Consider the following 26,378-nt stretch of genomic DNA (forward strand, 5'->3'; position numbering starts at 1 on the left):
ATTAATCCTCATAATGCAAGATGTCTGATATTTCTTAGAAACATAGGAATGATCAAGTTAGGAAAAAAAAAAAAAAAAAAACCAAGCAAAAATAAAAGCAAGGTGATCCCATTCTTTTCCTGACCTAGTACAATACTAGAATGCCCATATAACCTTTATCCTCTCTAGCAGCCGAGGTGCAGTCTGGGGTAAGAACAGCTGTTAACACCAGTGGCCTCTGAGTTGATTCCAGTTCCTGGCAATCCCATGTGTGTCACAGAAGGACTGTGCTCCACAGGGTTTTCAGTGGCTGCTTTTTCAGAAGTAGATCCCCAGGCCTTTCTTCTTAGGTGCCTCTTGGGGGACTCCAACTTCTAACTTTTGGGATGGCAGCTGAGCATGGCATCCATTGCAGTACTCAGGGACTCCAGAAAGCTGTTACTCATGTGTAAAGAAGGTGGGCAAGAGAGCTGGAAAGAGGGTTTTAAGTGGTCAAAGCACTAAGAGGGAGGGAGATTTTGAGTGAGATATTCTCTATTATCTTAGAGGACACCAGAGATCTAGATGTGAGAGAGACCTGGCAGTTGTATAAACTTCCTGAGACAAAGATTTTTAAACAATAGGTACGATACCTCTCTTTTCATCCCCACCACTCAAACCCTATGAAATCTTATCACAGGGGGCCTGGGATGCAGAATTAATTGAATATTCTCCTGGATCCTGCGAATATTGGTTTGAAAGAGCTTTGGGGATAGACCACTTCCCACCCTTGGCCCACAATGAGCACCTGACACCTCCAGGGAGCTCAGTAAGGAGACAAAGGGTACAACCCTAAGGAATCATTGTGCTGGCTAAAAACATCTTTTCTGGGTCATCGTTTTTTCTCCCCTGGGGAAAAAAAAATGAAGTTTTCCCCCCTGTGGGCCAAAGAGAAGGAGCAGGTCTTGCTTCCCCTCCAGAAGCCAACTTGATAACATCAATGTCTCCTCCTGGATGGCAGGGAGTGGAGGAGATAGGAGGTAGGGGAGCTAAGGTTTAAATTCCCAGAAAGTTTTTCCCAGATTTTCCACCCACATCAAGTAAGCTTGACTCCAGGTGGCTTTTGACTATTTCTGAGAACCAAATCTACCTTTAAATTATGAAAATCAGCTGCCACTGAGGATTCTCAATAGGATTTACCTTAATCAAGTGACAGAGGCAATCCAGCCACTGGAATCTCCTCTCCTAAATTCTTCTTGAGAAAATAACAAAACACAAAACTAACAATCAACTAAAATTTGTTATCCTCTACAGTGTAGTTCAGGAGTCCATTTTCACATGATTTCCATGCATTTCCTGAGTAATTGGGGGCCTTCTCAAAAAGCTTCCATTTACATCAGTCCTGGGGAATCCCACAAAACCCCAGAGTGATTCACCTTCCCGACTGCAGCAGAACATTTCTCTCTCCTAAGTCAGCATTTACTATAAAATATGCAGGTGAGGGCCTTCCCCTAGTGCGTTTTCCAAACTTTACCAAAGTAGAAAAAATCACCTGAGTCTATTAAAAGTACTGTTTACTTAGCCTCAGCCCAAACTGGAGCAGTGAAAATTTCCCTGCCAACCTCTACTCATGGCAGAGCCATGAGCCAGTGAGATCACTCTCTGTCCAATACACAGAGTTAATGTTTGTTCATTCACTCATTTATTCATCCATTTAGTAAATGTTTCTGGAGTGTCTACTATGTACCAAGCAAGCATTGCTTTAGGTACTAGGACTGCAATAGTAAATAAAATCGACATGGCCCTTGTCCTTGTGGAGCAAGCATACAGATTGGTGAAGGTGACAAGACAGTAATCAAATAAACGAGCAAATATATAATTAACACATTGTGAGAGGTGCTATGAAGAAAATGAAGAAGGTGAAATGATAGAAAAGAATGGAGGGACCCACTGGACATGGTGGCCTTGGATAGACTTCTCCTTGGAAGTGACATATACCTGAAGGACATGAGGTGCCCACTCTGAGAAATGGGGAGGTGAGGAGGAGAGTAATCCAGGCACAGGAACGGCATGTGTTAAGGTCCTTAGGTGGGAACAAATGGCAGAGAAAAGACTGTTAAGAAAGAAGGGACAGCGTTTGCCTTGAGCATTGTGGTCTTATAAAGAAGTGTCTGTGTGACTTCCAGTTGACAACAAACAGCTCATCTCAAGCACAGATGAGAACTTTAAGGAGCAGAGAGCCGCAATTAGTGCTGATGAAACAATAAAGTAGAGGTGGTAAGAATGGGGTGACACAACGTGAAGTATGTAACCAATGTCATCGAATTTGTGAATGGATGCATGTTTGACTGTGTATATTGCCACCAAAAACAAATTTTAAAATAAGTATTTCTTCAAAAAGAAGGAAAAAAGGACAAAATTTGGATGTTGAATGCCTGGTCCATTTAGACATTAAAGCTACCAAGGATGGTAGGCCTTGGGGTAGACAAACCAGTGAGCCAGGTGCCAAATCTTCTTGAAATGAAACAGAATAACTAGGAGTGTGGCATATTGCTGAAGGGCAGATCAACATAGCATGAGCCCCAAAGAAAAGTTTTTATACACAGGAGGGGGAGTAATAGGATGAAAGTGCCATTGGAACCAGGGGAATGCTGAAACCTGGGAAACGTCAGAATGAGCAGCCTCCAGTTGAGGGGGTGGCAGGAAAAGCAATGTCTGCAGGGGACAGTCACAGGGAAGGAAAGCAGATGCTCCTTTACTGAGGAATGAGGGTCCCAGTGAGCACAGGAAAAATGTTAGGACAGAAGGAAAGCGTGAAAGGTTGAGTTTGGGAAGGGCAAGAGCAGGGCAGAACAGGAGTGAGAGGGGAAGCTAGCTTACTGGAAGCATACCTGGAACCGTCACTTCAGATAACTCGCCTGTGGGTGTAACCAACCTCAAGATGACTGAAAGAACTAACCCCACCTGGGGAACAGGGGTACGTGTTTTTTGTGGGGAGGAGGACTGGTTTTCTAGAAATCAGCAACATCCCCGACTTCCTCACCTGAGGGAGTCACAGGTGAGAAGGCCAGCAACACGATTATTGATCAGCAGGCTCTCACCGTGTTTTGCACATAGGAATGGTTGCCACTGGGCTTCCACAGTTTTGGTTACTTAAAATAGAGGGGTCCTGGGCTGCGCAATAATGAATATTTACTAAGTAAGTATATGAAGGGGTGGGGCGCTCCAGCTGTTGAACAGGGTGCAAATGTAGCAGGGTTTAGAATGCTCAGTGGGAAAGGCAGACAGTGGTATTTCCAAAGTCGTCAAGGGGCAGTGTGAAGCGAAGTGGGTGCAGTTGGGAGGCAGCTGTGGGTCTGTCATAATGCGAAAAGGCTGTCAGGTAAGCCAACAGAAGTAGCTGCAGAGAAGGAACTAAGGGCTTGGACAGACCCACAGAGATAGCGTTCGAGGAGTAAGCAAGATGGAGTTTTTCCAAAAAAGTGCATCATTTGTGTGTGTGAGAGCGAGAGTTCTCAAAGGAGACTGAAATGTTAGGGCAAATTTGAAAAACCTCTTTTTTTTTTTACAGCAGGATCTTGAATGAGAATAGTTATCATTGTATATATTAATACAAGGTAGTGATTCTTAAAATTTAACTTGAGACTAGTTTGAGGTGCTACCAGACCCCAGTCACAAAGATTCCAGTTCAGTAGGACTGGGGAGGGATTCAGAAGCCTACATTTTAAATTCTGACATACATGCCTTTGGATGTACTTGGAGATACACCGTGATAGGAGCATTAGGATTAAATGAAACAAGGTGTGCAAAATGCTTAGCACATGCCTGGCACATGTCAGTTACTGTAATCCATAGATAATATTTCTATTTGGATGGACATGCATTGAGAAGCAGCTTTCTTTGGGAAGCTTAAATTCCATTGGCTTCACTGAAAATCAAACAAGTGAAAACATGAGGGCTCATTACAAATATAAGGTACAAGGTTTCCCTATTTCATAATACAAAAACACTCTAATACTTTCAACGATACTTTGTAAGTGGGCACATTTTATACTTCCTAGCTACTTACTACCAAGTTACAATGTGCGGATTATAAAGTGGTGTCAACAACACAACAAATCTAAAAAAGTTGTTGATGAAAAAACCTGTGAAGGAGAAAGTGTGAGATTGTTTAATGCAATTTACGGCACATTGTACGATCAGTTATTTTGGGCAATGAAGTAAATGACTGCCGGGGAATTGAGGCATGGGGGCATGAAATTTTCAGCAAGATTAGCAGGAAAATGCCTTTCCTTGACATATTGATGATTTCATCTATTTCCCTCCCGTACAAAAGTGTTTATTAGTTTTTGAGAAATAGCAATCTAGTCAAGAAACTTCTGAGATCATGTTTTTAATGGACAGTCTGTCTGCAAACATGCATGTATTAAATCTGTGAATGACACCATTTTTTTAATTTTTGAGGTAAACTTCCCATACCAGAAAGTTAATCACTTTAAGATGAACACTCCAGTGCCGTTCGGTCCATTCACAGTGTTGTGCAACCACCACCTCTGTCTAGTTCCAAAACATTTTCATCGCCTCAAAATAAAACTCCATGCCCATTAAGCAGTTACTTCTGAATAACACTATTTCACCATGATACGAAATTTGATACAGAAAGTCCCACAACTAAAGAATGTGGACAATTCCTTGGATTTTAATTGGATTCCTGTGTAAGAGATTTAAACGATCATAATCGATGCTGCTTTTATTTTTAACTAGTGGTGTTCTTCCTTGGTGTAGAAGTGCCGTGAGAACATGAAACAACCTGGGTCACGAACATGGTTATGACTAGACTTTTACTTGATGTATCCCCAGTGCTCTGTGGGGGCACACAGTCGGACCTCATTTGTGTTGAATGAATATGGAAGTTCTAACTTCAATAATGGTTAAAGAAGGCAAAGTAATTCTATGCGAACTTGCCAGACTTCCAGATAACATATCTGAGATTTCCTTCAGAAGAGCAGTTGAAATGGAGTACTGAGTTTTAATAATTTTATAAAATCAAAATACACATGGTCAGGGCTGATAAAAACCATGGAACCTCTTGGTAATGGGTCTGTAATGAATATATTGCTATGTCTAGAGGTCTAAGCTCCTGGTTAACTCTGACCTTTATTACAGTAAGAGACTGGCCCCTGGTGGTGGTGAAGCAGACAGACCCACAATTCGGAGAGAACTGGACATGACACACGGCTCTCTTCCCCACCCTTCTCACCCTGTATCTCCGTATGTTTCAGACCTCATTACTGGGTAAGAACGTTGATTTTTTTCATTTTAATCACAGGAAAATATTTCCTATTTAGAGGGATAACATACACACAGACTTTTTTTATTAAAACTCAAGCCAAATTTTCTGGAATGCATTTATTCCTTCTATCATAAAAAGATTCTTTTAAGATGGAACTTCCAAATCCTGCAGAATTAGCATGATGTTAGATGCATGGTGAAGCCTCCAATATATAAATTAAATTTGAAACTTAAAGAATAATTTAGCAAAGTGTCAAGCCTTTGGCACATTAATTCTGATTGCCTCATTAGAAAATTTCATACTGGGTAAACCTGAATAAAACCAAACCGAAACCAGCTGCCAGCATCAAGTCCAGCTTCTGGAGCCTCCGTGTATACTGTGCCCCCAGGGTTTTCAACGGCTGGGATCTTTCAGACTGGACTGCCACGCCTTTCTTTCAAGGCACCTAGGGGTGGCTTTGAACCACCACATTTTTGGTTAGTAGTTGAGTACTGAACCTGTTTGTGCCACCCAGGCACTCCTTGTTGTTGCTATTGTTATGTGCTGTCAAGTCGCCCCGACTCATAGCGACCCCTCCTTGGGTTGCCCAGGCGGTATCACTGCCCAACCTTCCTTCCGAGGAGTGGCTCCTTAAACCTGAATAAAATGGTTTACAAATGCACATTCTTGCATGATCTTTATATTTAAATAGTAGTAATTCCAAAGCTGAGTACTTAGAAAAATCTTCTTAAAAATAGTTTCTGTAAAAATGGCCATAAAATGTGAGTTAGAATTAGGATCATGGGCTTAACTACCTTGACATGATTTTATTCCTAAATATGTTATGAATAATGTAAAAAGTCACCAAGGGTAAACACCCATATACCCACATTACAGGTAACTTTCTGTTGCAGGAGTTTAAAGTCAGGTTAAGTGGCAGTACTTCTAGAGACCCGGTACTTCTCATTTTTGGAAAAACAAAGAATCTAATATTTTAAGGGCTTTTTTATATAGCCTTTCAATGGGCTCTTTCTTACACAATTAGCACTTGCTTCTGACTAGCTAACCTGATAATAAAAACTTGAGCTAATGTTCACTCAAGTTGTGAATCTATCTGGCATGGGCTTAAACATTCATATGTCCTGTAAAAGATCATACAAAAGAGCCATTTAATTCTTACATACTTGAAATTTCAGTTTTTTACAAAACCATTAAAATTTTGGAATAAAAATACAATGCTAATGCCAGTAAGGCACAAGTAGCTACATGAAGGTCAGTCGCACCGTTACATTTCACATCTACAACTTGAAATCCGAGCTGAACAAATTTTAATGATAAATTTCAGAGATGGACTGTGTAAGATCTAAGCAGAAGCGTCTGACACTTTTCTCTTGCTTTCCCATGTAAAACTCAATTATTTCTCAGCACAAAAGCCAAAAAAAATCTTCTTCGTAATGTGTATGTGTGTGTGTATATATGTATTAGGCTGCTAAAACTTGAAGTTGGACCCACCAGCCCCTCCAGGGAATAACTATGTTGCAGTTCACTTCTGTAAAGATTTACAGCTTTGGAAACCCTATGGGGCAGTTCTACTCTGTCCTATAGGGTCGCTATGCATCAGAACTGACTCACCAGCAATGGATTTATTTTACATATACATATATGGGAGCTCTGGTGGCATAGTGCCTAAGGCATTTGACTGCTAACCAGAAGGCTGGCCTTCAAACCCACCAGCAACTCCTTGGAAAGAAGATTGGGCAATCTACTTCCATAGGGATACTGCCTCAGAAACCCAAGGAGGGTCAACTCAACGGCAATGAGTTTGGTTTTTTTGGTTTTATACATATATAACCAAAAACTCACTGACATCGAGTTGATTCTGACTCACAGTGACCCCCAATGGGTTTCCAAGGCTGTACATCTTTGCAGATGCAACTGTCTCAACTTTTCTCCATGGAGCAGCTGGTAGGTTCAAACACTGAATTTCTGGTTAGTAGCCTAATGCCTTAACCACTACAGCACTACCAAAAACCAAATTCGCTGCCATGGAGTAGATTCCAATTCACAGCAACCCTCATTGTGTTTTGGAGGCAGTAAATCTTTATGGAAGTAGATTGCCCCCTCTTCCTTCCATGGAGCAGCTGATGGTTTCTACCATCAACCTTCTGGTTAGCAGTCAAACGCTTTAGGCACTGTGCCACCAGAGCTCCTTAAAAAAAAAAGAAAAAAATACTCACTGCCATCAAGTCAATCCTGACTCATAGCGACCCCCGTTTGGGTTTCTGAGCAGTTAAACCTTTATGGACGTAGCCTGTCCCATCTTCCTTCCAAGGAGTGCCTGGTGGGTTTGAACCTCCAACCTTCTGGTTAGCAGTCAAATGCCCTAGGCACTACACCACTAGAACTCCCTATGTATGTACGGGCATCTAATATTTCATAGTGTATATGTGAATTCAGAAAGCTTTCATATTCTACCACAATTGTAAAATAATAATAATAATATACAAGTTCCATTAATGACCACACAGCATTTATTTGGCATTATCACTAGACTGTTGTGAAGATAAGTATCATTTTCAGTATGTCTATTCTTTATCTTGAATGTCAAGGGAAGAGTCTTTTTATTTGATCTAGCACTTTGCAGAGTAAAATAGTGAGGCAGATATTTAAGCAAGGATTTCATGATAGTGAGATAAAGATTGTCTGTAAAGATTGAGGATGTTGGAAATATCTGTAAAACAGAAATTTACCCCAACTCCAGTAAAGTCAGAAACAATTAACTACGGATACAAACCTACACAGACCATCAAGGTTTTGAGTGATTCCTTAAGTCCAGAGCAGAAGAAGGTAAACCTATGAAAGAGGACCATCAAATATACCTTATGGCTCACTGCTAGGTGTTGTCCAGAATCCAAACTGTTGAATTTCATAGTTGCCCCAGTGACTAACTGCCTTAATGCAAACTGTCCCTAAAGCTTCAAGCTCCTCTTTGGGCTTTGTTTTGGGACTTTACTAAAGAAAACAACCACAATTTATGATTTGGTACAAGAAGCCTGGACAGCATTTCATTAATGCTGGAGTTGAGATTAGGAGAAAATAATACAGAAAATGCAGATCAGTTTTCAGGTGGTTTAATGTGCAGGCCATTTCTCTCTGAAAGGTCAATTAAGAAAAAGTAAAGGTACTTTAGATTTCCTCTCCTTGTGAAGGGAAGAAAATAATGAGTTATGGGAAAGGTGGCTGGTAAGCACAGCACACTAAGCTTAGAACTGCTTATGTACACAAGCTATAGCTGAAAGCCTGCTGAACTCTAGAGTACAACAGATAGCTGTACAATCTAACTGAAAATAGAGCTTGTTTAAATTGTTCTGAAGTTGTTTAAATTTGCCTCAGTTTTAAAACCAGTGAATATTCTATGTGTGTGGCTGCTTTCTTACATTTGCTTCCCACTAGAAAAGATGCATGGGAAGGTGAGATTAAAATTACACTGGAGAATATTTTAATTTATGAGTGAATGTCTACAATATAGTATCAACACTACCAGAAGTACAAAATTCCAAACTCTAAAATTTTCACTTTTCTTCTTAAACAAATTTTGATGTAACTTTGTTCTTATACAAACTTTTGATACACTAAATATTAAGTGGAAGCAAGACTGGACAATCTACTTCTGTGAAGATTTACTGCCTCAGAAACTCAATGGGGGTTGGTATGAGTCACAATCAACTTGATGGCAGTGGGTTTGGTTTTTTGGTTTTGAAGTAATATTAAAAATGCTCCACTCTAGATGGACAGTAAACATTTTATTTAAAGAATTTAAAGTAAAAAAAAAAAAAAAAGTAAATACAGATTACATTATAATGACCAGGGCAGTATTCTACATGACAAAATAAAAACAAAAAATAAAAAAATGCAAACGTACCAGTTCTAAACAAGCATAATACCTGATACCTAATCCAGGCTGCATACACATAACATCATCTGACCACAAATATCATGCATATGCAAAATACATTTTTTTCTTAGAATACTGAAATCCTAACCATTCTGACTAACATTGTCTTACTCCCCTGCTGAGTATTTTGAGAAAACTTCTATATCATATACAAAGAAATGGAATGGCACTTAAAGACTGCAAAAACAAAATACAATTAAAAACATATTTGTAATGTAATTCTTTATAAAATATACACATTAAATCTTATTAGTTAAAAAAAGATTTTAAAACAAAAAAGCAATGTGAATGGTTAAAATCTTATCATAGAAAAATGATCATCATTTGTAACATGAGAACATCAGTAGAAAACTGATTTTTTTTTTCAATTTGAGAAGAAAACCAACTTGAAGAAGTCATTCATTCAAAGTCTGTTTAAGAAGTAACTCAACTTATTCCTCCTCAAAATATTTTATCATGAATATTCTTTATAATATTTAACCACAGAACAAAGAAAAAATAACTCTACAGAAGTGTTTCTTAAAATGAGGTCTAAAGGCGCATTGGCATTCTAAAGTGGGTCCAGTGTGCACTTTCAACAAACTGCCTAGGTGATTTATTCCACATTCCACAATCTGTGAAGTAATGCCCTAGGAGAAACAACATCACTTAAAAGCACGATCATAAACATATTTCTGACGTAAGATGTTAAAATTCTCTGTAAGTTTATGATTTGATGTCAGTACTGCTTTCAGTTGTAAAACAAATTTCAGGTATTAAAAGAAACGTGTATATACCTTTCAAAGGAACATGTGCTTATAGATAAACATTTTCCTTTAGGTTTTCATTGCTTTCAGATCTAGTTATTTGAAGAAAAGAGAATACATGGCCTGAAACTTTGAAAAACTTAACATTTCTAACAAAATGTAGCTTCAAAACAAGAAAAAGGATAATGTGAAAATGCCCATAATTTTTAAATCATTCTGAATTTAAGACTAGATAGACTTCCCTAAAATTTAATTTCAATAAGATTGAACAACTGTACTTTAGTCACATTTATTATTTTTCTTAAATGTTGATGAAACACAAATAGGGCCCCAAAGTATGGATGATGTGTTGTTTTTGCGTGTAGTTAAGATACTCAGAACATAAACACTTTTCCTGTATATGAGGAAAAAATATCGGTTCTGCCTCCACTGAATATATATGCTTGTACAGATTGGTAACAAGAGAGTGGCTCCTCATTATGTAAATCATGTTACATAAAACAACTGTGGAATTTCCTCTCCAATAGGAAATAAAGAGCACCATGATACTTTTATGTATCTATTTTAAATTTCTATTTTTCCTTTCCATATACTGATAAATTTTCATTCAACTGCATCCTGAGTCCTCTGAGCCACATTTATTACCTTTCCAAGTTAAGTTCTGGTTAAAGGAACAAGCTCACAAGCTACTCCCTTAATAAACTAATAAACCACTTGTGCAAGCTTCTTAAAAATAGCTAATGACTTAGAATTTGAATCTTAAGAAAATGTGTTTATTTTTTCACTCAAAGACAATCTGTGTTCTCCAATTCCATGCAAGTAACATCTTTTAATATCAATTTAATAATTGTTATCCTAAAAACAATAACTTAATTATCCTGGGCAGTGATAAAATTTCCAGCTGAATTTTTAAATATAAAGAACTTGAGAACTAATGGATAACATAAAAAGGCATTTTTGAATTAATATTTTATTCCAAAATTAAATACTTAATGACTTACTGTAAGAGGCTTATGATGCAATCCCACCACAGGCCTCAATGCAACATATACTTCTTTTAAAGCAGTGGCAAGTATTTCCTTTAAACAAAACAGGTAAGTTCATAATTCTTAAGTAGGTCACTGAAGAAGCAGTACAACTAAATTTTAACATGACAGATTGTCTGGGAACTAGCTTTTTTTCCCTCTCATAGTTAAACTCAGATGTAATAACTGACTCATAGTCAACAATAGAAGATACTGAGTGCTTTTACATAGGTGGCAAAGGTAAACTTGTTAGTTTTTAAATCTAGACCACTGTCCCCAGGCTGGTAGCATGTTTACCCATGCATTAAATGGCAACACAAGCAAAATGCATAGTTGGCAAATGAGGATCAGACACATTCTTCTGCAGACATCAAAAGAGGATTGATATACTCGAAACCTTCAAATTCAGACTGGTCAATCTTCCTCACAATGTCACTGTGGAAAGAAAATTAAATTTATTTTCATACTCAAGTTTCTTCAACCTTTTGTATAAATGATAAACTAAGAGTAAACAACAAAATATATAAAATTATGGGGGAAATACTGCAAGTTCTTAGGTCAATCCTAAAACATTACCTAAAAGAATCAAAAACAAAACATACTAAAAAATCAAAAAAGACCATCCCACAGTAAGCTGAGAACCAACAGGTAGTTTAAAGATTGGAAATAAAGGCACAGGTTGTCACAATCCAGTGAATCTTAACTTTTGACCTGAATAATATTCTTAATTTTAAGTGAGCATCCAGGTCTGAATTAGCATTCAATTTAGTAGTCATCTCAACAGCCAGATGGAAGATTGTGAAGAGAAGGCCCAGAAGTTAGCCAAAAGGAAAAGCCAATAGGAATAATTACACTAAGAGATGTGGAATAAGGAGAGAACACCACAGGGAGATATGGGTCACAAGCAGTGGAGAAATTGGGATTCTATTATACAGGGCTTCTAGTTTAATATAAAATTAGAGTAGTATTCAATATTTTAACATTTAAATTTATATGCTATACTGCATTCTGGCTGCACTTCTTTGAGGGCAGACGTGCAGCTGGAATGCTCCTTGGAAGCGAGAATGGCCAGACTTCATCTCACCTACTTTGGTCATGTTGTCAGAAATGACGATTCTCTAGAGAAGGATGTCATGCTTGGTAAAGTGGAGGATCAACGAAAGAGGGGAAAGCCCTCAACAAGATGGACTGACACAGTGGCTGCAAGGATGGGCTCATAGCAAGTATAGCAAGTATTGTGAGGCTGGCACAGGTCTGGGCAGTGTTACATTCTGTTGTACATAAGGTTGCTATGAGTCGGAGCCAACCTGACGGCACTTAACAACAATAACAACAGCCATACTGCAAAGCACAAAGTTACACAGGATGTAGTTCCTTCCTTCAAAAAGAGGAAAGGTAGAGCAAAGAAGAATGAAGAAAATCAAAGACTCATGGAAATAAATAGTCCAAGGGACTAGTGAACCATGTGAATGTCAGCCTATATGACTGTGAGACCACAAGAACTAGATGGTGCCCAGGTATCACTGTCAACCACTTGGAAAAGAATCAGTGTGGGAGATCCTGGATAGAGTAGGAGAACAAAGTGGAACAAAACTCAAAATCATGAAAAAGAGCAGGTTTAATGGTCTGAAAGAGCATGGTGAGGTCACCAAGACTATGGCCTCTAGTTACCCTTCAGTTCTGGACTGAAGTCACTCTGGGGGCTTCCAGCCAAACAACAGACAGGCATATAGGGTGAACATTTACATCAGGTAGATACACTCCTTAGAACAATCAATCATGGAAGAACAGAAGGTAAGTATTTGCACAGGGAGACAGCTCAGGGGGAAGGAATGCATAGAAAAGGAGGACTCAGGGAAGAGGTAACTGCAGGGATGAAGTGGGCAGAGAGCTGTTACACTGTGGGGAATTGCAGTCAATGTCATGAAACAAAATGTATATTAACTGCTATATGGAAAATGAATTTGCTCTCTAAACTTTCACCCAAATCTCTCTCTCTCTCTCACACACACACACACACACAAGAGAAAGGTAACTCATAAACTAGAAAGCTACAAGAGAAATCAGTACCTACTAATTTTTTTTTTTCTTGGTGGGCCAGGGCCACTAATGCGTTTTATTGAAATATAATTCATGCACAGTGAAATACACAAAACTAAAGTGACATGGGTCAATGCTTTTTTTTTTTTTTGCAGTGTTCCCTCTCCTCCCCTCCTACCCCTGGCAACCAACAAAGAAAGTTTCCCTCCATATATAAACCTTTCCTTGACCCTCGACAAGAACGAACCAATATTATATTTGTGCTTCTGTAATTGACTTATCTCACTTAGCATAATGTCCTCCAAGTTCATCCATATTATGCAGTGTTTTGCAGATTCCACTTTATTCCTTAGTGCTGCATAGCATTCCAGTATGTGTATGTACCATAGTTTGGTCATCTAGTCTTCCGCTGATGGGCACGTAGGTTGTTTCCATCTTTTTGCTATTGTAAACAGTGTTGTGATGAACATGAGCTTGCATGTATCTGTTCCTATCCTGGCTCTCACCTCTCTAGGATATATACCTAGTAATGGGATTGCTGGGTCAAATGGTATTTCCAATTCCAACTTTCTAAGGAATTGCCATATTGCTTTCCACAGTGGTTGTGTCACCTCATAGTCACACAAGCAGTGTATGAGAGTCCCAATCTCTCCACATCCCCACCAGCATTTGTTATTTTCTGTCTCATTGAACCTTGCCATCAGTGCTGGGGTGAGATGGTATATCACATTGTTGTTTTGATTTACATCTCTCTGATGGCCAATGATTGTGAGCATCTTTTCATGTATTAGCTGACCACCTGAATATCCTCCTTGGTGAAGTATCTATTCATGTCTTCTGCCCATTTTTCAATTGGATTAATTCCTTGGTGTTGACAAATTAGAGTTTTCCATCAATCTTACAGATAAGTCCCTTGCCAGATATGTAATTATCAACAAATATGAATTTGTTGCTTCGTCATGTGCTTTTTCATTGTGTCAATTTCTTTGGTCCATATAATTTTCTATGTGGGCTTGTTTTGTTTATGAATCATGTTATCACTTCCTACATTGCTATTGTTTTAGTATTTGCTGAATATTTATGCTGGTCCATCTTTTTTCTTTTGATGTGAAGTTTTATCATTTTTTTTGAGGTTACCCTGTGATTTATAGTTTTCTTCCCAAGTTTAGAACAGTCCATTCTACCTTGTAGTTGTCTTGACTTCTCTACCATCTAGAAGTTCTGTAACGACACAGATTTTTTTTCCCTCTTTTTGGTTTGCAGTTGTCCTCATTTGTCAGTTGGTGTCTCTGGTTCCCTGTTTACAATCTTGTAGGCTTATTTACTTTGGATACTTCCACAGCTGGGTTGGTTTCTGGGTTATATCATCATGTGTGTTAATGGTTAGTTGTTGTTGGCTGTTGTTGCTTCTCTGTCCAAAGGGCTGGCTTTAGCATCTCTTGTAAGATTGGTCTGGTTTTAACAAATTCCCTTAGTTTCTGCTTATCTGGAAATGTCCTAATTTCACCATATTCGAGGGACAATTTTGCTGGGTACATAATTCTTGGTTGCAAATTTTTTTCTTTCAGTGTTTTACATATATCATCCCACTGTCTTCTCACCTGCATGGTTTCTGTCAAGAAATCGGAGCTTAATCTTATTGGTTGCCCCTTGTAGGTAACTATTCATTTTTCCCTGTGTTGCTCTCATGATTCTTTGTTTTTGGTTTTGGTGAGTTTGATGATGATATGTCTTGGTGTTTTTCTTTTGGGGTCTATCCTGTTTGGGCTTCGCTGGACTTCCTGAATGGATATATTCTCATCTTTCATCATACCAGGAAAATTCTCTTCCAACAAATCTTGAACAATTTTCTCAGTGGTTTCATTTTTCTCTTCCTGTTCTGGAATTCCAATGACACGTAGGTTATTCCTTTTGATAGTCTCCCACATGAACCTTAGGCTTTCTTCATTTTGTTTTGATCTTTTTTCTGATTGATCCCTTTCCATAGAGTATTCAGATATTTGTCTTCAATCTCATTAATTCTGTCTTCCATTGCATCAATTCTACTTTTGCCCTTTCAATGTGTTATTTATTTTTGACAATTCTGACAATCTTCTGGATTTCTATCTGTAGATTTAGAATCATTTCTAATTTTTCATTGATTTTGTCATTTTGTTCTTGTATTTTCTTCCAAAATTCTTCTAGGGTTTTGTCTGCATTTTCCTTAGTCTGTCTCTCAATCCATTGAAGATACCTAAATATAATTCTTTTGAATTCCTTATGAGGGAGTTCCAATGCTGTGTCTTCCTCAGGGATGTGTTTTGGGTCTGTATCCTGGTCCCTTGTTTCTCCTGCTGTATCTTGCTTCTTTGTGTGGACTGTGATTCTCTGTTGTCTCCAAGGCATTATGACGTTTTTGTGTTTATATTTAATTGGTGGTCGTATGTTGGAGTGACTTGCTCACAATTTTCGTTTTGTTTTGTTTGCATGTCAACTATACAGGCAGGGTACTGTGCTGTGCGCCTCTATTCATTAGCTGACAGCACTTATATACTCACTACCTGTTTCTTTTCATTTGTCAGCCTCTTGTATGTCCTTGCCGATCCTGGCAAACAGAGCCTATTCTTAGGTCACTGGAATCCGAATGAGAATGCTGCCACTTTAAAATCCAAAATGGCTGCCACCTGTAAACACTGAAAATGGCTGCGCCCTTGGTCACTTTAAATATCCAAAATGGCTGCCACGTGTAAACAATTAAAATGGCTGCGCCCTCCGGACAGCAGAATGTCCACAGCTCAGGTTGTCTCCCTTGTTGCTATTTCCCTTGCTAGTCACAGGCCACCAGAGCAATTGTCACTGCAGCCCTTCGTGACCGGGACTGATCTTTTAGGTCAATTCTTAGGTCCCAACACCACTTGGAAATATTCAGGCTGTTGGTCTCATCAGAGTAGCTGACGGTCCACAGCTCCAACCATCTCTGTACTCATTGTTTTTGTTCAGGTTTTTCCAGTAGTTGGTGCCTAATCCACTTCTTTATAGTTCCTCTCAAAGCTCAGGATTCCAGGATTATCTTCTGTACCTCTGTCAATAGGTTTTTCTTTTCTTTGTTGAAGAGGGTCTGTGTCACTTATCTGCCTATTCCTCCATCTTACCGGAAGTCAGTACCTAATAATTTTTATAAAGGCCAAGTAAGTCCTGTTCTAACCACAGCTCTAAAGAAAGGAGTAACTTTTACTTTGAGAAGTCAAAGAAGACAGTGTTCATTCCATAAACAGTTACTGAATAGAATTATGAAATATTATGGAAGGTCTGGGGAAATGCAATGTCATGGATTCAATTGTATGTCCCCCAAAATATATGTTGACTTGGCTAGGCCATAATTCCCAGTATTGTGTGGCTGTCCTCCATTCTGTGGTCTGATGTAATGATTCTCCATTTTGTGATGTGCTAACCCTGATCTCTGTTAATGAGGCAGAATAAAGTTGTATTAGTGAGAATTAGATTATGTTTGTTATGTAAATGAGGCAGGATTAGGGTGGAATGTAACACCCTTACTCAGGTCACAGCCCTAATCTAAGGCGTGTTTCTCTGGGTGTGTGTGTGTGGCTTGCATCACTTTTTATCTTACAAGAGATAAAAGGAGAGGAAAGCAAGCAGAGAGGGAAGGACCTATTACCATCAAGAAAGAAGAGGCAGCAGCAGAGTGGGTCCTTTGGACTCAGGGGCCCTGTGCTGAGAACCTCCTAGACCCAGGGAAGACTGATGCCAAGACAGATGGAGATCTCAAGGAATGCCAGGATCACAAATGTTGAATGGGGACAAGGATCTTTCCCCAGAGCCAACAGAGAAAGCCTTGCCCTAAAATTGGTGCCCTGAATTCAGACATCCAGGTTCCTAATTGTGAGAGAATTAATTTGTTTGTTAAAGCCATCTACTTGTGGTACTTCTGTTATAGCAGCACTGGATAAATAAAGACATACAAGTGCTGTAATTTATTAGAGTTGGAGTATAAGAATAGAAGGCTGTTAAATGGTAAATGATGCTGGAAAGGTAAGTAATGGTTAGATTAAAGGAGCCAGTAATGTTTACACTACAGAATTTCAACCTGATTAGATTGCGTGGCTCTGAAAGACAGGGAAGATTTCAACAGGTAAAAACGATGGCAGAATATAGAGGAAACAGCATAAACCAAGGTTACAGCAAACTATCACAAAATGAGTAGTAACTGAGACTGATGAAAACACAATGCTTGTGTGTACAGTGAGAGATCTAGCTAGAAACTTAATGCTAGCCTACATGATAGATTTTAACTGATTGGTAAGGTAGGAATTACTGAAGGTTTCTGGTTTAGCGAGCTAAAGAATTCAAGCATTACCTGTAAGAGGCATACAGAACAGGCTTCAAAGTAAAGAGGAGTCAAAGAGACCAATTAGGAGGCTGGTGCAATATTCCAGATATGATTTGAAAGAGACTGGAACTGTAGTTATGGCAATGAGAATAGAAAGCAAGTATCTGATGCAAGTGTTGAAATAAAGAAAAAATAGGCAAGGACTTGACAACTGTAGGTAGGACAGTCTCATAAGGAAAAGGAAGTTATGAATGAACCTGAATGACAGGGATACATAGTGGTAGAATGAACAGAAATAGGTAAAGACAAGGAAATGACTGAAAACAATAGAAAAAGAGATCATAAAGGGTTACTACTTTGATTTTAGATGTACTATGTTTGAGGTGCTTGTGTGACAAACTGGAGGAGATGTTAAGCAAGCAGATGGATGTGCAGCTTAGGAGAGGAACCAGGGCTGGGGCTGCGTGCTTCAGAAACCATCTGTCATTAACATTCATAGCAACCTTGTGAGGTAGGGCATACAAGAGGAAACAGGCCCAGTGAAGTTAAGCAATTCACACCAGGGATTACCAAATTGAGGAGAGGTAGAGTTGAGATTCAAAGTCCTATATTTTGATTAAATCCAGAATTCTTTCTAAAGACAATAAGGCCTGGTGGTACAGTGGTTAAAGCACTCAGCTGCAAACCAAAAAAGGTTGGTGGTTTGAATCCATCAGCAACTCCATGGGAGAAAGAGTGGCAGTTTGCTTTCATAAAGATTATAGCCTTGGAAACCCCATGAGGCAGTTCTGCTCTGTCCTATAGGATCACTATGAGTTGGATCAAATAGATGGCAGTGGGTGTGGTTTGGTTTCTAATATACTATGTAGTCAAACAGAGATTTGGTACATCTCTTCTCTCTTCTACTAGACATGCTTTTTGGGAAATTTGTGAGATTTGAATATTCAATACATAGCATAGTGCCTTTTGGTCATTAACTGTTTGCGGATTTTGCTAAGAGTCATGTAAATAGCTGGTATCTATGCCAGATATCAGTTGGCTTAAATCTCCAAGTAACAAATGCGCATTGCAAAGAGAAAGCTGTCATGAATAGAACCATGGAGCATCCTGGTCTCAGGAGCATGGGGGAGAAAAAGATGACAGTGGTTACAGAGATGTGCACACACTCTCATTCTCTACCCCACCCACCAGGAGACAAGTGGTGAGTGCCTAAGTGCTAACAACTAGTGAATAGAAGAGCACAGTATCCTGCTCACACAGATATACCTATGAAAAGAAAATCTTGCATGAATCACACTAGCATACAATCACAAGTTAAATATAAATACAAATACAATGTCTCAGAACAGACTATCACAGTCCACACAAAAAAGCAAGATAAAACAATAGAAATAAGGGACCAGTATACAAACCCAGAAAACATCCCCAAGGAAGAAGCGGCATTGGTACTCCCTGATAAGGAATGCAAGAGAATTATATTTGGGTACCTTGAATGGATTGAGAGACAGATCAAGGAAAACACTGACAACATCAAGGAAAGCACTAAAAAAACTCTAGAACAATTTAAGAAAACAATATAAGAACAAATTGACAAAATAAACAAAAAATTAGAAATGATACAAAAACAATGAACAGAAATCCAGAAGATTAATACTAAGATTTCAGAAATAGATAACACATAGAATGAAAAAAGGAGTAGCATTCAATCAATGGAAGACAGAATTAATGAGACTGAAAACAAATACCTCAATACTACTTTATTAACGGATCAGTCAGACAAAAATCAAAACATAATAAAGGCTAAAATTTATGTGGAAACCATCAAGAGGAATAACCTTCATGTAACTGGAATTCTAAAATAGTAAGAGATAGATAAGACCACAGAGAAAATTGTCAAATACATGTTGGAAGAAAATTTCCCTGATACAATGAAAGACAAGAATATATCCATTCAAGAAGTTCAATGAACCCCAAAGAGGACAGACTTCAAAAGAAAATCACCAAGACATAACATCATCAAACTCACCAAAACCAAAAACAAAGAATCCTAAAAGCAACATGGGAAAAATGAAAAGTTACCTACAAACAAAGGGCAACCAATAAGACTAAGCTCAGATTTTTCAGCAGAAACCATTCAGGTGAGAAGGCAATAGGATGATATATATACAAAACTGTGAAAGAAAAAAAATTCCAACCAAGAATTATATACCAGGCAAAACGGTCTATCAGATATGAGGGTGAAATTATGAGATTTCCAAATAAGCAGAAATTAAAGGAGTTTGTTAAAACCAGACTGTTCTGGTTATCTAGTGCCACTCTGACAAGAATATACCACAAATGGGATGGCCTTAACAAACAGGAGTTTATTCTTGCTCAGAGTTTGGAGGCTTTAAGTCCAAGTCCGAAGTGCCAAGTTCTAGGTGCTGTGTGAAAGCCCCTTGACCTTGGGCTTCAGCTCTGCCTCTTGCTCCCAGCCCACTGAAGCTAGAGGCATCTATTCACTCAGGAAGCTACTCACTGCTGAGGCTAACAAGCTCAAGGTCGACAAATGGCACAGTCCCAATGTTACCAAACCACACGGCAGGCCATTAATTCAAATCCACTTTAAGTCCCAAGGTCGGCAGAGCATGGCAGGCTGCTGAACAATGACATGGCTACATGCAGGGTCCAAGCATGCCATAAGCTAGAGACCATTCCCCAAGGCTTCTCCTTTCTTATATACAGCTATTCAGCTGCTCACAGTAGATTCCACCACGGAGTTGATTACCAGTCTCATCATGGGGAATACTACATCCAGCTGCCCAGCCACTCAATCAGGCCTAGCCAAGTTGACACACAAACTTAACTACCACACAGACCAACTTCACAAAAGATGCTAAATTGAGTCCTTTGGATGGAGAACCAAGAACAGCAAACAACAACCGATGATTAACACACATAATGACAAAACCCAGAAACCAACCCAGTTATAGATGTATCCAAAGTGAAATAAGCTTATAAGACTGCAAACAGGGAACCAGAGACATCAATTGGTAAATGAGGACAACTACAAACCAAAAAGAGGGAATAGTGTGGTTACAGAACTTCTAAATGGTGAGGAAGTCAAGACAAGTGTGAGACAGAAAAGACTGTTCTAAACTTGGGAAGAAAATTTTAAATTATAGGGTAATGTCAAAGAAAAATAATAAACCTTCGTATCTAAATAAAAAAGAAGACAAGCACAAATACTTAGCAGATACTAAAACAGTAGCAATGAAGGAGATAATACAACTTATAAAGAAAATGAGCTCAGCACAGAAAACTCTATGGAACAAAGAAATCAGCAACACCACAAAAACAAAACAGAACAAAAAAAATATAACAAGATGAGATAAATAAATTCATACTTGTCTATAATGACACCGAATGGCAATGGATTCAATGCTACACTCAAGAGACAGAGAGTTGCAGACTGGATAAGAAAACATGACACATCAATCTGCTTTCTACAAGAGACTCACCTTAGACACAAAGACAAAAACAGACTAAACAAAAAAGGTCAGAAAAACATATATCAAGCAAATGGCAAGCAAAACAGAGCAGGAGTGGCAATATTAATTTCTGATAAAATTGACTTTAAGACAAAAATTACCATAAGATACAAGGAAGGACATTATATAATGATTAAAGGATCATGAGATCTAGAAGACATAACCATAATAAATATCTATGCACCCAATGAAAGAGCCCCAAAATACATGAAATAGACTTTAACAGAATTGAAAAGATAAATATATGATTCCACAGTCATAGTGGGAGACTTTAACACACCACTTTCAATAAGAGAGAGAACTGGAAAGAAACTCAACAAAGATACAGAAGAACTAAACATTATAATCAACCAACTTGACCTTATAGATATCTACAGAGCACTTCACCCAACAAAACAACAAAATACACATTTTTTCCAGCACACATGACCATTCTTCAGAATTAACCATATGTTAGGCCACAAAGCAAGCCTCAGTAAATTTAAAAACACTGAGGTACTGCAAAGCATCTTCTCAGATCACAATGTTATAAAATTAGAAAACACTAGGAAGACCAATGGAAAAAGAGCAAATGCATGAAAACTGAATAACACTCTCCTCAAAAAGTACTGGAAATAGGAGAAATAAAAAATTCCTTGAATCAAATGAGAATGAAAACACAACATACACAAAAATCTTTGGGACACAGTAAAAGCAGTGATCAGAGGGCAATTTATAGCAACAGATGCACATTTCAAAAAAAGAAGAGCCAAAATCAATACCTTAACCCAACATTTCCAACAATTAGAAAAAGAGCAACAACAAAAAGTCTACAGTCACCAGAAGAATAGAAATAATAAAGATTTGAGCAGAAATAAATGAAACAAGGTATGTAAGACGAAGTCTCCCCATCTTTGTTTCTATAAAGCATTCTGGCTATACTTCTTCCAAGACAGATTTATTTGTTCTTTTGCCAGTCCACAGAATATTCAATATTCTTTGCCAACACTGTAATTTAATGCATCAGTTCTTTGGTCTTTCGTATTCATTTTCCAACTTTCACATGTATTGTGAGGTGACTGAAAATACCATGGCTTGGGTCAGGTGCACCTTATTCTGCAAAGTGACATCTTTCCTTTTTAACACTTTAAAGAGGTCTTTTGCAGCAGACTTGCCCAATGCAATATGGGGTTTGATTTCTTGACCGCTGCTTCCATGGGCGTTGTTTGTGGTTCCAAGTAAAATGAAATCCTTGATGACTTCAATCTTTTCTCTGTTTATCATGATGTTGCTTATTTATCTAGTTGTGAGATTTTTTGTTTACTTTGTGTTGAGGTATAATCCATACAGAAGGCTTCGATCTTCATCAGTAAGTGCCTCAAGTCCTCTTCATTTTCAGCAAGCAAAGTTGTGTCACCTGTATATCACAGGTTGTTAATGAGTCTTCCTCCAGTCCTGATGCCATGTTCTTCATGTATATAGTCCAGCTTCTCAGTCTTGGAGTCCTGTTTTTCACCGATGCCTTCAATACAGCTTGGGACTTTTTCCTTCAATACCAATGATCATATGCTACCTCCTAACATTGACCAAAAGGATGAACATTGACAGAAGATTTCAAAGGGGCTTGAGAAGACAAAGTAAAGTATTATAATGAAATGTACAAAGACCTGGAGCTAGAAAACCAAAAGAGAAGAACATGCTTGGTATTTCTCAAGGTGAAAGAACTGAAGAAAGATTCAAGCCTCAAGTTACAATACTGAAGGAGTCTACAGGCAAAATACTGAAAGCCACAGGAAGTATCAAAAGAAGATGGAAGAAATACATGGTCACTGTACCAAATAGAACTGACAGAGATACTGCTTATTTTCTTTCTTTCTTTTCCCATTGGGACACTATGAACTTTGTTTTTTTTTTTTTTTTTAAATACCATTATTATTATGGGATGGAGCTTGTACAGAAACACTTGTTCCATTTTAAAAAAATTTTTATTGTGATTTGGATGAGAGTTTATAGAGCAAATTCATTTTCCATACAGCAGTCATACATTCTATTACATGATATTGACCTCAATACCCCGCAATGTAACAGCTCTCTTCCCACGTCCTCCCTGTAGTTATCTCTTCTCCGTGTCCTTCTTTCTCATGGACTCCTGCCCCCATGAGCTATCTCCCTGTGCAAACACTGCCCTTCTGTTCTCCCATGACTGACTGATTGATTGATTGCACCAAGGAGCATATCTGCCTGATGTAAATGTTCACCACCCCCCATATGCCTGTCTATTGTTTGGCTGGAAGCCATAGGAGTGAGTTCAGTTCCAGACCTGAAGGGTCACAGTCTCAGGGGTGTCACCAGGCTCTGTGAGACCAGCAAAGCTGATCTTTTTTTCAAGATATTGATGAACTCTGTGTTTTTTTTTTTTTTAATTTTAAAAAAGCCTGAAATGAAAGAAAAGTGAGAAAAACATGTGGTGGTCAAAGAAGTGCTAAAATTTAGGGGGGAAAAAAAGAGGTAAAAGATATCTGAGCACGTTTGTAGGCAGAAGGAAAGAAACTAGGAAGAGAGAGATTAAAGAAGGTGGAGCAGTGAGGTAACTAACACTATAAAATCCTGCAGGAAGCTAAGGACACAGATCTAGGAAAACAGGAGGGGTACCCCTTGCATAAGAGGGTGCGGTGAACCCCACCCAGTACTACTGAGGGAACAGAAGATTTGCATTTGAATAAGGACCTGAAGAGGAAAAAAATAACTGGCTCTTTGAATTTCAAGCAAGCAGACTGGTTTTGGTCATGGTCATGGTCCATGAGAGAAACCCCTTCCAGGGCTGAAAGTTAAAGGAAGCCAGTGAATAGTAAACTTGTATGTTACTCGCTTGCGACCACCTGGGTCCACCTGAGTGGAAATGGGGGAAGTGCAGCAAAGAAGAAATGGGCTGAGTTTGGTACTCTTATAACCTAGGCCACAGAGGCCTATGAGAGGAAGGGCTGGCTGGTCGGAAGTGCAATGAACTGTGAGCCTACGGGCACTGAAATAGTCCCTGAGGACCGAAGATGTGAGAGCAGGTGCTAGATGGTCTGAAGTGAAGGCAAGAGTGTGACTCCCAACTGTGGCAGCTGGTACACATGACCTAACTGGGATGGCTAGGGTTGAGCTGACCAGAACCTGATCAAATGAAGAGGAAGATGTTTGACAATTAGCTGGTGTTAAGTTGCTGCAATTTGATGGCTCGCGCTGGGCTGTACTTTGTTTGTTTATGGATCCAGATGCCTGAAGTTTCCAAGCAGAACAGAAGATTCTCCAGAGAGAAAGGACCATGCTTGTCTCCTCAGAGTACTGGTTTCATAGGGATGGGCAAATTAGAAATTGGCTCTCTAAAATGGGGGGAGGTAAAGGCATGAAGTGGCTGGCTTACACGCTTTCATGCGTGTGGTTATTCTTAAACTGATGGTGCAGGGGATGTGAATTTTTGAAGTACAAAAGGGATAATGGCTAGAAAAGTGAGCGGGTGGCCTGCAGTGTAGTATATTACTTAGTGTGGCTTTTCTACCCATAAGTCTTTGAAAATTCAGTGGTGGAATGAGCAACTGAGGAGCTCCTGATTGTAAATGTTATCCACCTGGGGTATTTCTGTTGGGAGTGGCACAACACAATGTTCTGGGAAACTCACTCTCTCTCAGGTGCTTAGAATTCTGATGTTATGATTGGTTGGTTTGGCCACTCTGCCGAACTCATGAGGAGGCCTCCTTGAGGCAGAACACTCTCTCTGACTGCTGGCTGAGGAAGGACGTACCCCTGAGAGAAATGTGCTGCTGGGAAAAGAGATGCAAGAGACACGCATTGCTGAGAGAGACACCAAGAGAGAGACACCGAGGGACATGCACTGCTCTGGGAGAGAGACTGTGAGAGACTGTTGGCTGAGAGACACTGGGCTGGGAGAGAGACTAAGCATTTTTTTTTTTTCCTGAACTTGAATTGTAGCCTGGTGCTTCCCTAATAAACCCCATAATCTGTGAGTTTTGTGTGGCCACTGCAGTGAATTACTGAACCCAGCAGAAAAGTAGTGAGTGCTGTGGGAGGAACTGCTGGTGTCAGGGTTGGTGAAAGGGCTGGAGGGAGGCAGCATGTCTGGCCTGACAGGAATAGGCCTTGGACTATTGATGATGATTGTGTCTTCCTCTTGTGGGGTTAGAGGAGGTCAGAAGATCTGGCCTCCATGCCTTTCTAGCAGAGGGATAGCCTTCCAAGAATAGAGAAGATGACAAAGGTTAGAAAAATGATGACAAAGAAAAAGATGATAAAAGGAGAAGAGTTAGAGAACAATTCTGAGGTGTAAGGTAGTCTTGTGACAGTTGGAAAGGAAGTAAAAAGTTTAGACCAGAGGCCTCAATCACTGCTGTCAAGTTAAGGCAACATTAACCCATTAAGAATGATGGGGGCACAGGGGCAGGATTGAAGGTCTAAGACAGTGAGAGTTTGGAATACCTGCTCTGAAGACTGCGTAAAGAATAAATAAGAAGTAAGTAAAATGACTGCCTAAGGAGATTAGACACCATGAATCTATAATGATAGGAACATGATTAAAATACTTCCATACTAACCTAACCTATAGTCTTAAAAGCTGAAACATAAACACAAAAACATTTTAGGGGACTTCCAGTAAAATGGAGGAATAGCAGACAAGTGACACAGACCTCTTCAACAAAGAAAACAGAAACCAATTGACAGAGATACAGAAGATAATCCCGGAGCCCTGAGCTTTGAAAGGAACTATACAGAGGTGGATTAGGCACCAACTAGTGGAAAAACCTGAATGAAAACATTGAGTACAGAGATGGCTGGAGCTACAGACTGTCAGCTACTCTGACAGGACCAAAAGCTTGAATATTTCCAAGTGGTGTTGGAACCTAAAAACTGACCTAAAGATCAGCTCTGGTCACCAAGAGCTGCAGGGATGACTGCTCTGGTGGCCTATGACTAGCAAGGGAAACAGCAAGGAGAGAGACAATCTGAGCTGTGGACATTTGCTGTCCGGAGGGTGCAGCCATTTTGATTGCTTACAAGGGGTAGCCACTTTGGATATTTAAAGTGACCTAGGGCGCAGCCATTTTGAATTTGAATGTTTATAAATTTGAATTTGAATGTTTACAAGTGGTGGCCACTTTGGATATTTAAAGTGACCAAGGGTGCAGCCATTTTGAATCTTTACAAATGGCAGCCATTTTGGATATTAAAGTGACAGTATTCTCATTCGGATTCCAGGGACCTAAGAATAGGCTCTGTTTGCCAAGGACAGCAGGGGCATATGAGAGGCTGAGAACAGGAAAGGAGACAGGTGTGAGTGTGTAAGTGCTGTCAACTAGTGAACAGAGGAGCACAGCACAGTCCCCTGCTTACGTAGATAACAAACAAAGAAAACAAAAATTGCGGGCAAGTCACTCCAACATAAAATCACCAATTAAATATAAACACAAAAATGTCACAATGCCTTGGAGACAACAGAGCATCACAGTCCACACAAAGAAGCAAGATAAAGCAGGAGAAACAAGGGA

At 39.2% G+C, this 26,378-nt stretch overlaps 1 protein-coding gene across 1 annotated transcript in view; it reads right to left on the reverse strand.

Annotated features, from left to right (window-relative positions):
- Positions 1-11,303: 11,303 nt before the first annotated feature.
- Positions 11,304-26,378, reverse strand: part of PRKCI (protein kinase C iota) — a 156,242-nt gene continuing 141,167 nt past the window's right edge. Inside the window, exon 17 of the mRNA XM_007946659.1 lies at positions 11,304-11,391. Within this exon, the coding sequence (XP_007944850.1) occupies positions 11,304-11,391 (88 nt within the window). The remainder of the gene's footprint in view (positions 11,392-26,378) is intronic.

The sequence above is a fragment of the Orycteropus afer genome, unplaced genomic scaffold (assembly GCF_000298275.1).
Source record: "Orycteropus afer afer isolate SDZICR_OR568_19922 unplaced genomic scaffold, OryAfe1.0 scaffold00168, whole genome shotgun sequence".
Classification (NCBI taxonomy): domain Eukaryota; kingdom Metazoa; phylum Chordata; class Mammalia; order Tubulidentata; family Orycteropodidae; genus Orycteropus; species Orycteropus afer.